The sequence below is a fragment of the Nipponia nippon genome, unplaced genomic scaffold (assembly GCF_047370975.1).
Source record: "Nipponia nippon isolate SJK-2023a ecotype South Korea unplaced genomic scaffold, ASM4737097v1 scaffold_14, whole genome shotgun sequence".
Classification (NCBI taxonomy): Eukaryota; Metazoa; Chordata; class Aves; order Pelecaniformes; family Threskiornithidae; genus Nipponia; species Nipponia nippon.
Window position 1 is genome coordinate 6,159,859 of NW_028262330.1, and position 12,289 is coordinate 6,172,147.

At 55.9% G+C, this 12,289-nt stretch overlaps 2 protein-coding genes across 5 annotated transcripts in view; one reads left to right on the forward strand and one right to left on the reverse strand.

The window, feature by feature from the left end:
* Positions 1–575: 575 nt before the first annotated feature.
* Positions 576–9,713, reverse strand: COG1 (component of oligomeric golgi complex 1). Of its 4 annotated transcripts, none has more exons than XR_015703243.1 (15): positions 9,399–9,656; positions 9,082–9,320; positions 8,459–8,640; positions 7,926–8,096; positions 7,672–7,825; positions 6,571–6,781; positions 5,619–6,407; positions 5,162–5,308; positions 4,035–4,196; positions 3,588–3,715; positions 2,886–2,994; positions 2,313–2,422; positions 2,147–2,222; positions 1,531–1,760; positions 576–739 (listed from the first exon to the last, which is right to left on the reverse strand). XR_015703243.1 is itself a non-coding variant. In XM_087750875.1 (15 exons), the coding sequence occupies exons 1-14, from the start codon at positions 9,654–9,656 to the stop codon at positions 1,743–1,745; spliced, it is 2,754 nt and encodes a 917-aa protein (XP_087607001.1). In that variant the 3' UTR covers positions 576–739; positions 1,721–1,742. The 4 variants fall into 4 exon arrangements, 3 of the variants coding, with proteins under 3 accessions (XP_087607001.1, XP_087606999.1, XP_087607000.1); XM_087750875.1 differs by having other exon boundaries at positions 1,721–1,760; XM_087750873.1 differs by lacking the exon at positions 1,531–1,760 and having other exon boundaries at positions 9,399–9,713.
* Positions 6,791–12,289, forward strand: part of SLC39A11 (solute carrier family 39 member 11) — a 117,121-nt gene continuing 111,622 nt past the window's right edge. The window contains exon 1 of the mRNA XM_087750878.1: positions 6,791–7,358. Within this exon, the coding sequence (XP_087607004.1) occupies positions 7,350–7,358 (9 nt within the window). The 5' untranslated portion in view covers positions 6,791–7,349. The remainder of the gene's footprint in view (positions 7,359–12,289) is intronic.

Sequence of the window (12,289 nt, forward strand, 5' to 3'; positions counted from 1 at the left end):
GACAGTAAGAATAGGTGCCGTCTCTGGAATCCCTTAGGACTGCCCCAGCTGCAAACTTTCCACCCAGCTCTGTGTGCGATGAGCCTTCTCTGTCTTGATCTTTGCTGCTGCAGTACTGAAAATGTGAAACTGAACCAGGAAAGCATAGGCAGCTGTAGCCGAAACGTCAGGTGCCCGCTGGGTTTGCTTGGAGAGTTTTTTGTGGTGCCTATGGAGACAAGTAGAGAGTAGCCTGGGGAGGGGCTTTTGAAGAAGGAGAGGAGTCTTACATTGCTCCAATACCCATTTCTATCTGTGAAATGTTTTGTTTTCTGTTACAGCGTGTAGTTTTTTGTTTTTTCTTTAATTTGACCTTAATGTTAACGACTTCTGAAGAACAGGAGGTGAAAGAGTAGCTACACCTCTGTTCCAGCAGCCAGAGGGCAAGGACAATCCTGACCTGTGCCTGGTTTAAGGGGCATGCTACGATCTGGCAAAGGATGGAAAAGTACTTCTCTTCTGACAATACCAGCAGAGGTGTCACCGCTTCCTGCCAAGGGGAGAGCGCGATCTCGGTGAAGACGAATACACAGGCAAACTTTTCATTTTTTTTATTGCGTCACTTGGTCATGCCAGAAAGCCATCCCAGCTTGAAGAGAGACGGTGCAGCTGTGTCTTCCTCCTCGGTTACAAACTGCCTGAACAAAGAGCCAGGGCGCGATGCCTCATCTTCTGCTCTTGTGAGTACAGGAGGTGGAACCTGTTAGTTTTTAAAAACAAAAGCATCAGTAACTATTACAGCATACCTTTGACTTACTCCATACCCTCATCTACAGTAGCTGCAAGGAGGCGTAGACTACAGCAGAACAGCTCTTCCCAGGCAACTTGAGCTTGAACTACAACCTAAGCGGTGTCGCTCCTAGCGGTTAGTGACAGGCAGACAGAGGCAGTTCTGAGTGGCAGAAGCACAGTGCCTTGCTGTTGTGAGCAACGGGTAACTTTTCGGGTGTCATTCAATGCTCAAAAAAATCATTCTGAACTGCAGGGAAGGGGCTGTTGCTCTCAGAGCAAGGGGATAACAGCATGGTAGAAGTACAGCTGTTGCCCTTGCAGAGAGCTCTTCTTCATAGAGTAACTATGGATTTTAACCTCTCCTGAACTGTTTTAGCATGAAAGGAGCGAGCATCTGTCAGGGATTCTGAGAAGTGTGGCTAGCGCAGGACATACGTGTGCCACCACAGCAGGCGAGGGGAGTGGTAGGAGCGAGCCAAACATCACTGCACACTTCTACTCTCTACTACAGCTGAGGTGTAAGAGGTAAAGAATACCTTTATTGCGAAGCTTTGGGCTTTTAAACAACCCTTATGCTACATCTGGTCCTTAATGCTTCTGACTAATGAAGAACAGGAGTTGCGGAGTAAACATCAGCATCTCAAGTAACACTCTGCTCTGATAAAACCAGACCTTTACTCTTCTGTCCCAGTTGAAAAGCCGTCACCACAGACGGATTATTGGGTTAATAATAGCTAAAGGAAACAGATTACTAATTACCACTTCCTGTTGCGGTGAGGTATTCTTTGGCTCTTTCAATCCTCAGCATCGAGAATTCCATTTAAGCAGATGTTTTAAACTTGGGGAAATGTAGCAACATAATGGTTGTCTACTGATAAAACTCAGAAACAGGACAACACAGAGCCTTTGCAAGAGAAGCAAGCCACTCTGTTCACACAGGCTTAAATACCCAAGCCAGGCTTCGTCGGGAGTTAAGGGTCAGCATCGCACTGGAAAGGAGTTCAAATAATTAGCTAGTATCCTTCAACGTTTCTTGCAGCCATCTTTAAATGAATTGTCTTTTATGGATTGATCTCAAAATGCCTCATCTGTGTTAAATCCTCACTGCGTTCTCACGGTGGTTATTGCCTATGTTTTACCACAGAGCAGTGGGCCCCAAAAATACAGGGGCCATCAGGGTTTGGGTTTTTTTGAGGGTCAAGGGGAAATCCAAACCATCTCACGCTGTGTTGCCGTAATGGTTCTCTCATTTTACCGAAAATAAAAATCAGGTTAAATATTAACTGTTTGGCTACTTTCTTCTTTCCCCACAAGCTCTAGTGTTGGTGGGAGAATAAGCACTGGCAAAAAGTTAGTACGGCTCAGTTTGACCAACCTGAACTCTTTCTGTGCTCCTGGTAGCAGACTTGCTCTTTCGCGAGCTCGACATACTCAGCGGCAGAAGTCCAAATCTTAAGAGACGGAAGAAAGAAATGCGGCCGGTCACAGGGGAGCAGCAATTCTAGACCCATGAGAACGCACAGAAGAGCTGAGTCCCTTACCTGATCTGACTGGACGCTAACGGCAAGATGTTGTGGAGCTCCTGGGAGCTCAGAGCACTGCTCCTGCTCGTGTACTGGTTTTCTGTCCCGGTCAGCAAGCCGAAGAGAACCTAGAAGGCACGAAGGAGCTGTTTGTATTTGGGGGCAGCTGCAGAGCTGACCACGCAATACATTGCTGGTGAGTCTATTGGCACACCACTTGTGATTGGTTTTAACTTTGAACACGAAGTCTCCCTTCCTCCTCTAACTCTTGCTTTTAATTGGCGCCGCTCGTTATTGCTGTAGTTGAGTTCTAGGCCTCCTTCAGCACCACTTAACCCAATTAGCATTACACAGGCTCCAGTGAATCCTGTTAGATAAAGTTCAGCCAACTCCATGCACGGTTGTGCTGTGCAGCCAGCTCAGCAAGCTCCTCTTCTCTTCAGCTGGCATTAAACCCTCTTCCCATTTCTGAGTAAGGCCAGTAGTTATCTTTAGGCATTAAGCAGTTTATAAAGCCACCCCGGCTGCCCTTCAAAACGTGTTTTGCAGCCCTGCTTCCTGATCCGTCCCTTTCTTTTTCCTTGAACTTACGGAGGTTCGCTGAACCAGGCGATTAAGGTTGCTGTTCAAGTGTGGAGTAAAAACGTCCAAGTCAAAGGGATCTATGTGTCCCTCCAGGAAGTCGGTCACCTTCTCAAGCCTACAAGCAGAGCAGAGTCCCATCAGGGTCCCATCCTCGCGATGGCTGCTGACGCCAACCAGGCAGTTTCACCCGTCCCTCTAGAAACAGCGAGGGACTTTCCCCTAAGAGGTGACTGAGCAAAACGGGAATTGCTCAGCAGAACAGCAGCTGCCTAAAGGGTTTCAGCTATTACACAGTCTACAACATCTGCTGTTGCAGAGGAACCTTCTCCCTGCGGTACTTCTCAGAGAGATACCTCAGTTCTCGAGACAAGGTTTTAACTCTTGGGTGGGAGCTTAACTGTTCTCTCCAGGGGCACCCTCGGATGGTATCCCTGCCGCCGTACGGACACGCTGTGTGTGCAAGCAGGTGGGACCAGCCCGCTGTCGCCGAGCTCTGAGCTGCAGAATCCCACCCCTCCTATGTTTTGAGGATGAGCTTAGCATAGGTGAAGATGTCAGAGCTTAGAGGCCGCGCTGCCCTTCTCCCGTGCGGCCCACAGGCACCACTCCTGCAGGCATTCTCCTGACAGCCACTAACGACGTCGGTTTAAACCGTTTTAAAGCCCCACAAACTACCGCTAGTATCTGAACCCCGGAACTGCACCGCACCCGGAGTCGTGCTTGATCCTGCTGGTTTTTGCTTCCTCGCTCTTCACCGTCAAGATGATACTCAGGTACCGCAGATCGTAGAGCAACTGCAGAGCTCTGTTCTGGGTCATGGGGAAGGTGCCTGCTTTCTGCAAAGAGGACAGTCAGGAAGAGGGCTCTTCACTCACGCTGAGAGTGGGCTGTCAAAGGACTGCTTAGGGGGAAACATTTAAAAACACCAGCACCAAGAAACAACCAACCTAACTGAACTGTTCTGAGCATGCAGTCTGGTGTCTGATCCCTTTTTGCCTCATTTTTGGGGAGGCAGGGGAAGAATGTACTCACCCTTTCCGCCTCTTACAGGCGGACATTTTCTGTTCCGAGGGACAGGAGCGTACGCATCGCCGTATGCCCAGTGACCCTCCCGTCCCATGCCAACTGGGGCAAGGGCGGATCCTACTCACGTACCTTCTCCTGCTTCTCTTCCATGAGCTTTTCATAGGCAGCAAGCACTTCTGCCATGCAGGTCCTCAGCAGCTCCTGCAAGGTGACTTTCGGAAGAGTGTGACCACCGACCCGGTTCACCTCTTGGCACAGGCTGAAGAGGAGGCACTGGACATACCAGGACGGCTGTTTAAGAAAACAGTGTTATTTTCACGTGGTCTGTAAGCTACGTTAGCTTTATCAGCGGCACAACATTGTTTCAGTTCTCGTGATGTGGGCTTCCTACTTCCTCAGCAACCACAAAGCTCTGCTGCTGAGACCTACCTGCCCCCGTAGCATGGCTCAAGTATCTCACGGGTTTTTATTTACTGGCGCACCAGACTTTTGGTTATAGCAGTCCTCAAAATCCCACAAGTACTTTTACCAGAGGTATTCACCTGACTGTAGTCAGAACAGAAATGCTTGTTGTGCCTCTTCTGCCACCACTGACCCTGCTCTGACCATCCACTACTCCCGCGCTCTTCTCCTGGGCCTCCCAGCTATCCTGAGCTCTCATCCGGCTGCTTTTTCCTTCAGCATCAACAAAATTCACCTTATAAAAGTTCACTACAAAAGACCATTGCCCTGTCCAGCCCCTCCCATGCTGTGCAAACACGGAACTCAATCTCGCCCTGGCTCTCCTCTCCCTCCATGCGATCACCACATGCTTTGTCACCAAGTGTCACTCCTGCACCACCACCATGCCTAAGGAAAGCTGCAGGCCTCGGTTCTCTTAGGCTTTGCACAGTCCCACTGGTGCAGCCCTGTCCTTCAGTGCATCCAGTTTCCATGACATCTCTCTCCTGGGCGCCTCTGTGTATAAACCAGGCATAAGTCCTTCTTTGGCTTGGTTTTACAGGATCTGGGCCAATCTTATTCATTTGAATATACAGCAGCAACTATCTAATTTCCTTCCTCTGACCTCTATCTTCAGGAGGTGAGTATCTCAAAGAGCAAAGAAGAGTACTGGAGAGTTTGCCCTCTGCTTATAACACCAAGCAAACTCCACAGCAAGTCAGCACCATTTGACAAAGCAGTGGTTTTGGAAACCAGCACTTTTCTCCTCCCAGCAGACTTTTTCTCTGTGTTTACCGAGAGAACGTTTCTCGTACCTGCACAGGCAGCCGGATCTTCGATGTTACGCTGTTTCCAGACTCAGTCTCCTCCTGAATTTCAATTTCATCCCAGTTGGTGGCTGTGGCCAAGACAGAGCCAGCTGTGTCTAGCAGCAACGTGCGGGTAAAGCACTGAACCAGACCCTAGAGCACAAAACACAAAAGCACCCAGTCACAGACAGCTCTAACGGGAGCACCAAAGGATGGGCAGCCTGCTTCTGCCTGCAGAGAGTCCGACCTCCCACGTCCCCCCGCTCCCCCCAAAGTGAATCTTATGGAGACCATCCCGCTGGATGCCACCTCCGAGCTGCTGCTGCCTCCTCTCCCTGCTGGCTGACTGAGCAGCGCGGCAGCAGCGCGGCAGCCGGCTCAGGAGCAGCAGCGCTGACCGCAAGGAGCTGAGTGAGCGAAACCCACGCAGGAAGCAGCTGTGACGAGAGAAGCAGCTCCTTACTTTGGTGACAGCTGAGCTCCAGATCTGGTAAGCAAACAGGCTCTGCTGCAGGAGCTCTGCCTTCACCCCCTGCCACTTGGCCTGCATGGGGGACACTTCCTGGGCTTTCCCCTTCCCCAGCTTCTTGGTGGAGCGTGTTTCCTTCAGCGCTGTCTCGGCGCTGCCCGACTGGCCCAGGATACACTGCTTCAGGTGAGGGCAGAGCTCGGACAGGGACTGGCAGAGTCTCGCCATGAAGAGGACAGCATTGAGTCTGGCATCGCTGGGAGTGTCTGCCTGCCCCCCCAGCAGGCTCTGGGCGCTCTGGAGCTCTTCGCGCATGCAGCTCAGCACATGGTGGATGCAGGCGACGCAGTGATCGCGGAGCAGCCCCTCCACCGTGCCGGCATCGGCGTAGCGGTCGAAGGCAGAGCGCGGCTGCACTGCGGGAGCGGCCTCCTTGGCGGCCGAGGAGTCTGCGGGAAGGTAGGACAGGAGATCGTCCAACCTGGCCTTCAGCTTTGAGTCCAGAGCCGAGCAGAAGCTCTGCACGCATGGCGTCAGCGCCTGGGCCTTCATGGACAGGCCGCTCTTAGCGAACTGGCCGCGGTTTGCCACGTTGACCCAAGCGGCGTTGGAAGGCAGGTCGCCGGAGCTCTCTGACCACAGGAACAGGGTCACGTTGTGTTCAAACTGGATCTGCTTGCTCAGGGCAGAGGTGCCGGATTTGACTTCAATTTCCTGCAGGGCTAAGGTGAGAAGCTGTTTGGAGCTGCCTGAGATGGAGTCAAACCCTTCTTTGGTCAGTGTCTGGAATAGAACCAGGAAGAAAAAAAAGCACCTTTTACATGTGCCTCCTGCCACCTAGCACTTAAAATACACAGTCAGTGCTGCTAACAGGCGCCACTGTTTGAGACAAGAAGAGAGGGCACAGAGCAAGGCTCCCCGCGAATCGCCGCGGCAGAGCGCCCACCTCTAGCCTGTCCAGGAACAGCTGCTGCAGCAGGTCCTCCCAGAAGGAAGCAGGCTTGTCCAAAAGGCGACGGCACACCGCCTCCCAGTTCTGGCTTATGGACTCGCTCGTGAGCAGCTCCCACACGGCGTCGCGAATCCCCGCGAGGCCTTTCATGCTCTTCACGTAGACGAGCAGGTTGCTGACCCCGGCCCTGATGTCGTCACTGCACCTGAAGGAAGTGTTTCACTTCAGTCTGACTTGCTCAGACACAGCCCCGGGGAAGGCAGGAGAGGACATCGGCTACATCAAGGTGGGGGAATTCTTAACCTCTCGGTAAGAGGCCCTGCCTGCAGAATCACCTGGGGGGCTGAGAGTACCTCTGCCTCTCACTGAGGCAGCTGGGCCCTGGATCCCACACTGGGGCCCCACAGGAAAGCCGTGTGCCCACCAGCTGGAACCCTGGGCTCTGGCGGGCATGGAAACCAGGAGCACTGCACCCCAGGAATGCCAGCAGGCTGGGGGGGCTCTGGGGGGGGCTGCTGCGGAAACATCCCATGGCCAGCGAGCACATCATGGGGGGCTGCAGCTGGCAGCAGGGCCAGTGGGCTCCATCGGATGACGAGAGAGGACTGAGGAGGCTGCTAAGGGGCAGGCAGGGCTGCCAGGCTGCCCCCATCTGCAGGGCAAGGCGTGGTGGGAAGGGGTGGAGCTGGCAACTCTATAACAGGGGTCTGGCTGCCCCCACACAGCCCAGGGAAGAGCAGCGAGGAGGAAAGAGGTGCTGGAGCAGGAGCTGAATGAGCCAGGTAAGGATTTTCTTCTCATTTACTCTGTGCTCGTTTGCTGGTGGTTATGGCAGCGTAAAGCAGCTCTAGACAAGTACTGCTGTGCAGCCCAGGTGGTCTGTTACAGCCTGGCTGTTAGGACGGTGCTGTGCCGTCTCTGGCTGCTTTACTGCTGGGGAGAGGGGATGCTGGGCAAGAGGCCAGCAGAAGGCGCAGCCTGGCTGGAGCGAGTGAGGATGTAGGCGAGCTCGGGTTTGGTTTGTGCTGCTGCCTTGGCAGAGAGGCCTTGTGGTGCTTGGGAGAGTCCTGCAAAGGGGGACGCTGTCACACTCACATGGCGATCCACTTCTGCAGCGTGTCTCTGAGGTAGTCCTGGCTGATGGGGTGTGCCAGGGTGCGCAGGGCTGGCCGGAACTCCACCACGGACTCCGGGAGGTACCTGAACCAGCTGCTCAGCTTCACCTCATCCTCCAGGACCCCACCTCTCCCTAGAAGCACATGGGGTTGGGAGGAATCAGCCCAGCACGGGGGTGGCCTCCTGCCTGCAAACCCGGGCAGGCAGTGGCCAAATGCCGCCTGGGCACTCACCTGTGGGGTGCTGGCCTGTGGTGCTCTCCAGGGTCGAGAAGAGCAAGCCGCAGGGCAGGGCTGGATCTGGCGGCATCCCTTCAGGCATGGTATAGAAAAGAGCATGAGCCTGGTACAGGGTAGTGGTCAGCAGCTCCACCAGTGAACAGACCTGAGCTTTTATACCTGCACCTGCAGAGAAAAGCCTTTCAGCTGAGGCAGCCCCTTCAACAGAGGTGTGAGCAGCCCTGCATTTCAAGACCTGTGGTTTTAGTTAAACCTTCTAGGGAAGGGCTGGAGGGCAAAGGACTCAGCCCCAGGCACCACTTGCTTCCCCATTACAGATGTGCTTGGCTTAAGACCCTGAGCACTGTTAAATTTTTGCAGCATTTTGCTGCTGTGGCAAAACGCTGCCAGCGGTAGCGCAATGCGGTTGCGCCCCCACCGTCGTGAGCTTTATGGGACTCACTCACTAGCTCTTCTGCGGGGCAAGAGCGAGATGAAGCGAAGAGGGCTACCCTGACTTTAAAAAGGAGGCAGCCCGTCATACTGACCGTGGTGCGGCTGGTTGAGCAGTTGCTGAATGGCCAGCTTCCTGGCCAGAAGGAAGTCGGTGAGGGCCTGGCGTGGAGAGCTGTCCTCCAGGAGCATGATGGCACACAGGGCTTCTGCCACCGCCTGGTCCGACATGGTCTGGCTCTTCAGCAGGGCCTTGCTGTCCTGCAGGATGGTGGATCTGGCAAGGGAATGAGGTGGACAGTCACCAGTCTTGGTGCTTGACATTCAGGTGTGGTTATGTGACAACCCACCAAGCAAGGATGTTATTTTCCTCAGGCAGAAGCAGGGCTGTCTGGGTGCTATGGGACTGGGTGAGGCGTTCTTGCTCCACGGGGCAGGGTGGCTGGCAGCGAGAGCCTTGGGCCAGCACTGGGGCCTCGGGTCATAGGCTCACAGAATGGTTTGGGTTGGAAGGGACCTTCAAAGATCATCCAGTCCAACCCCACTGCCACCGGCAGGGCCATCTTCCACTAGGCCAGCTTGCTCCAAGCCCATCCAACCTGACCCCGACCACTCCCGATGACGGGGCATCCCTGGAAAAGCGTCCCACCACCCTCCTCATACAACATTTCTTCCCAGCGGCCACCGAGGAGCCCGCCGCAGCCGCACGCTAGCCCACCTGAGGTGGCTGGCGGCGGCCACTTGCCGCAGGAGGATGGGGAAGCGGGCGAGGATGGGGCTGGCGCGGGGCGCGTCGAGCTGCAGCTGGCGGCGGAGGTGGCCGCCGAGCAGGTGGAGCCGGGCGGCGGGCAGGTACCGGCCGGCCTCCACGGCCCCCCACACCTTCTCGGGCACGTCCAGCAGCAGCTTCAGCTGCGCCGCCGCCCGGTAGAAGCTCTCCTGAGCCGGCGGCCGAGCCTGGAAGGGGGAAAAGAGGGAGTCAAGGGGGGCTCCGGGGCCGCCCCCCGCCCCGCCGCAGCCCCTCGCCCCCCTCACCGGCGCCGCCGGGCCGGGCCGGGCCGCGCCGCCCCGCTGCAGGCCCCGCACGGCGCCCAGGAGGCGCTCGGCGCTGAGGCGCATCTCGGCGATGGTGTCGGCCGCTTCGATCAGGTCGCGGTACCGCTCGCCCACCATCTGTCGCAGTTCCTCCCGCTTCTGCTCGATGCCGGCCCGCAGCCGCCGCTCCACCGCCCGCAGCTCGGCCGCCGTGTGCGCCTCGAAGAGCGCCTCGGCCTCGGCGCCCCGCGCCGCCATGTCCGCCCCTGCCCGCAACCGGGACGGCGCTGACGTGGATGACGCCGCCGCCGCCATCTTTGCGACGGGAAGGGGAGGGCGCTTCCGGGCTGGCGGCGGGGCGGGGCGCCGCCATCTTTGTGCAGGGCAGAGCCGCGCCCCGGGCGCCGTTGCCATGGCGACGCGGCCCGGCGCTGCGGGGGTGGTGAAAACACCGATTTCTTTTTGATTATTTTTTGTTTGTTTGTTTGCTTTTTTAATTTTTTTTTGTCCGTTTCCCAGGGAAATGGGCCGGTTAGCGCGTCCTGCGGGTGCCGCTCTCTCTCCACACACCCCGGGAGGCTGCGGTCGGGGTGCGCCGAGGTTCCCCTCCCACGGCCCTGCTCTGCGCACCAAGATTTTTTTTTTCCCCTCAAAAAAACGCTTTCAGCCAAAACCACCCTCTGATGTGGCTTTAATTAAAAAAAAAAAAAACTAGTGCACCTTTTGCTCAGGTTTCACAAAACCACGCTGGGTGGGAGCGGGCCGGGGGGGCCCAGCTGGAACGCACCCACTGGAAACCAAAAGGCCCCACGGGATAACGTTTTATTTCCCCCTCTCTTCTTTTACGGAGCTCCAACTCGCAATGCCTACACTTTCCCTCACCTCGCGTATTTTCAGCCTGCGGAGGCAGAACGCAATCAGCACGCTCTGGTTTTTGTTTGCAAAATCTTCCCCGGGCGGTTATTGCCTTTTTCGTACCAGCCTTCGTGCAAAGACTTAATATTTTCTGACGGAAACCCAGAGTACGTACTCTCTGCGTACGTACTTGTGCGTACGTATAGTTATATATAAATCTGACCAGAAGAGCTCCCCGGAGCCAAGGTTCCTCTTTAGCACCTAACGCTGACTCAGCCGGCTACGGCGCGGTGTAGCAACAAGCGTGGCGATGGCTTTCCTTCCCAGGCTCGTTCCCAGAGGAAAATCTTGCCCCAGCTCCGCTGCTCCCCTGCCAGGGGTGGATCTCCGGGCTGCCGCGGGGCTGCTCGCCTGGGCCGGGCGGGAGGGCATCCAGCTCCGCAGCGGACACTGGCGTAACGAGAGCGCGGGGTCTTGGGGGAGAGGCTGTTGGGGCTTTGCTGGGAGAGGTGGTATTCGAATCCTATAAGCCCCGTTTGTGCTGCAAATTGCGGGGAAAAAGGAAAAAATCACAGGTGTTTTGGGGCTTTATTTGCATGGAAGCTGTGGGTGGCAAAGCTGGCCTGTGCTGCTGGTCAGAGCCACGCTTTCAGTTTATAGCAGAGCCAATTTCTTTACAGCCGTGTGCCTCCCCGGTAATGTACCTCTTCTCCAAGCACAGGCACCCGTGCGTTCACACCCCGTCCCCGCGCTGGTTCCTCCAGCAGATTGAACCTCCCGCGCTTTCCATGCCCTGATCTCATCAAAACCCACCCGGAGGTGTTGCCATCTTGGCAAGAGAAGCTTCTCCCGTCCAGCTCTTCAGACTGAGTTTCTGCGACCCCTTGTACTTGAAGAGCCATTTGTGGTTGTGCTTCATCTGTGACCCATCTAGTCTAGGGGCTGATGCTGGCACAGACGTGCCTGTACCTCAGGGCCCTGCTTTGTGCCGCCCAGGGAGCGATCTGGTGGGTTTATTGGGCAAACGCATGCACCCTCCAAAGCTGAGACCACCCCGCGGGTGAAGAACTGGCTGTGTTGCTCACCAACGGGGAGATGGATGTGGGGAAGAACTGGTTTTTGGAGAAGGCCTGAGTGCAAGTCATCCCTTGGTGGGACACCAGGGTTGGTGCCTCTTCTCCTGGGGAAGAATCCAAGCCGGTTATACCCCACTGCTCCCACCCGGCTCTGATACACGCACACAGAGTCAGAAACTGTAGGAAAACTCTTTTACTTCCCTCCCACCCCCATCCGCGACTCCCTCCCCGTGGCACAGACCGTGGCAGTCGGGAGCCTTTGCTGTGGGAAGGCTTAGTTCCACACCGAGACACCGAGAAACAATTGCTATGAAGGAAAGCAAGACTTAAAGCAGAGAAACGCTCTCTGGCACGTTCCAGTCACAATGTGCCGTACGGCAGACCCACGCACACTATACAGAGCACAGCTATAGATATAGGGAGTGTATGTACAGGAGGTGCGCAGCGTGGTGTGGTGCTGCCGGGGGGGATGACCCCCGGATCGCTACAGCCCCGGCTTGGCAAGGAAGGGCTCTTGCGTTTAGTAGAGACTAAAGCTCGCCTTCCCTTGCCCTGCAGAAGTCGCCTGTCAATGTGGGAGCAGCCTCCGCGGTCCCTCCCGGCTTGTGCACGGTGCCACCAGCCCCATGGCACGCGGGGAGGGCGAGGGGGAGCCAAGGGACCCTGAGGGGCTCGGTCCGACTCGCTCCTGCGTGCACAGGGAGGAGCTGCTGCAGCAGCCACAGCAAAACAGAGGCTGCAGAGTGTCTCTACAGTGTCAGTATAACGAAACCCTTTGCTGGCATGTCCAGTATATACACATATGTACAATCACCCAGCCCTTCCCTCCTCCTGGCCGCGCAGTGTGGGGTAGGATGGCTGGGGCATCCCTCGTCTCCTTCTGGTCAGGACACGGCTCGAGGCAGGTTCCCCCGAATCTCAGCTGGAGCCTGGCTGTCCTTCTGCCCTGTTTTTTTGCAG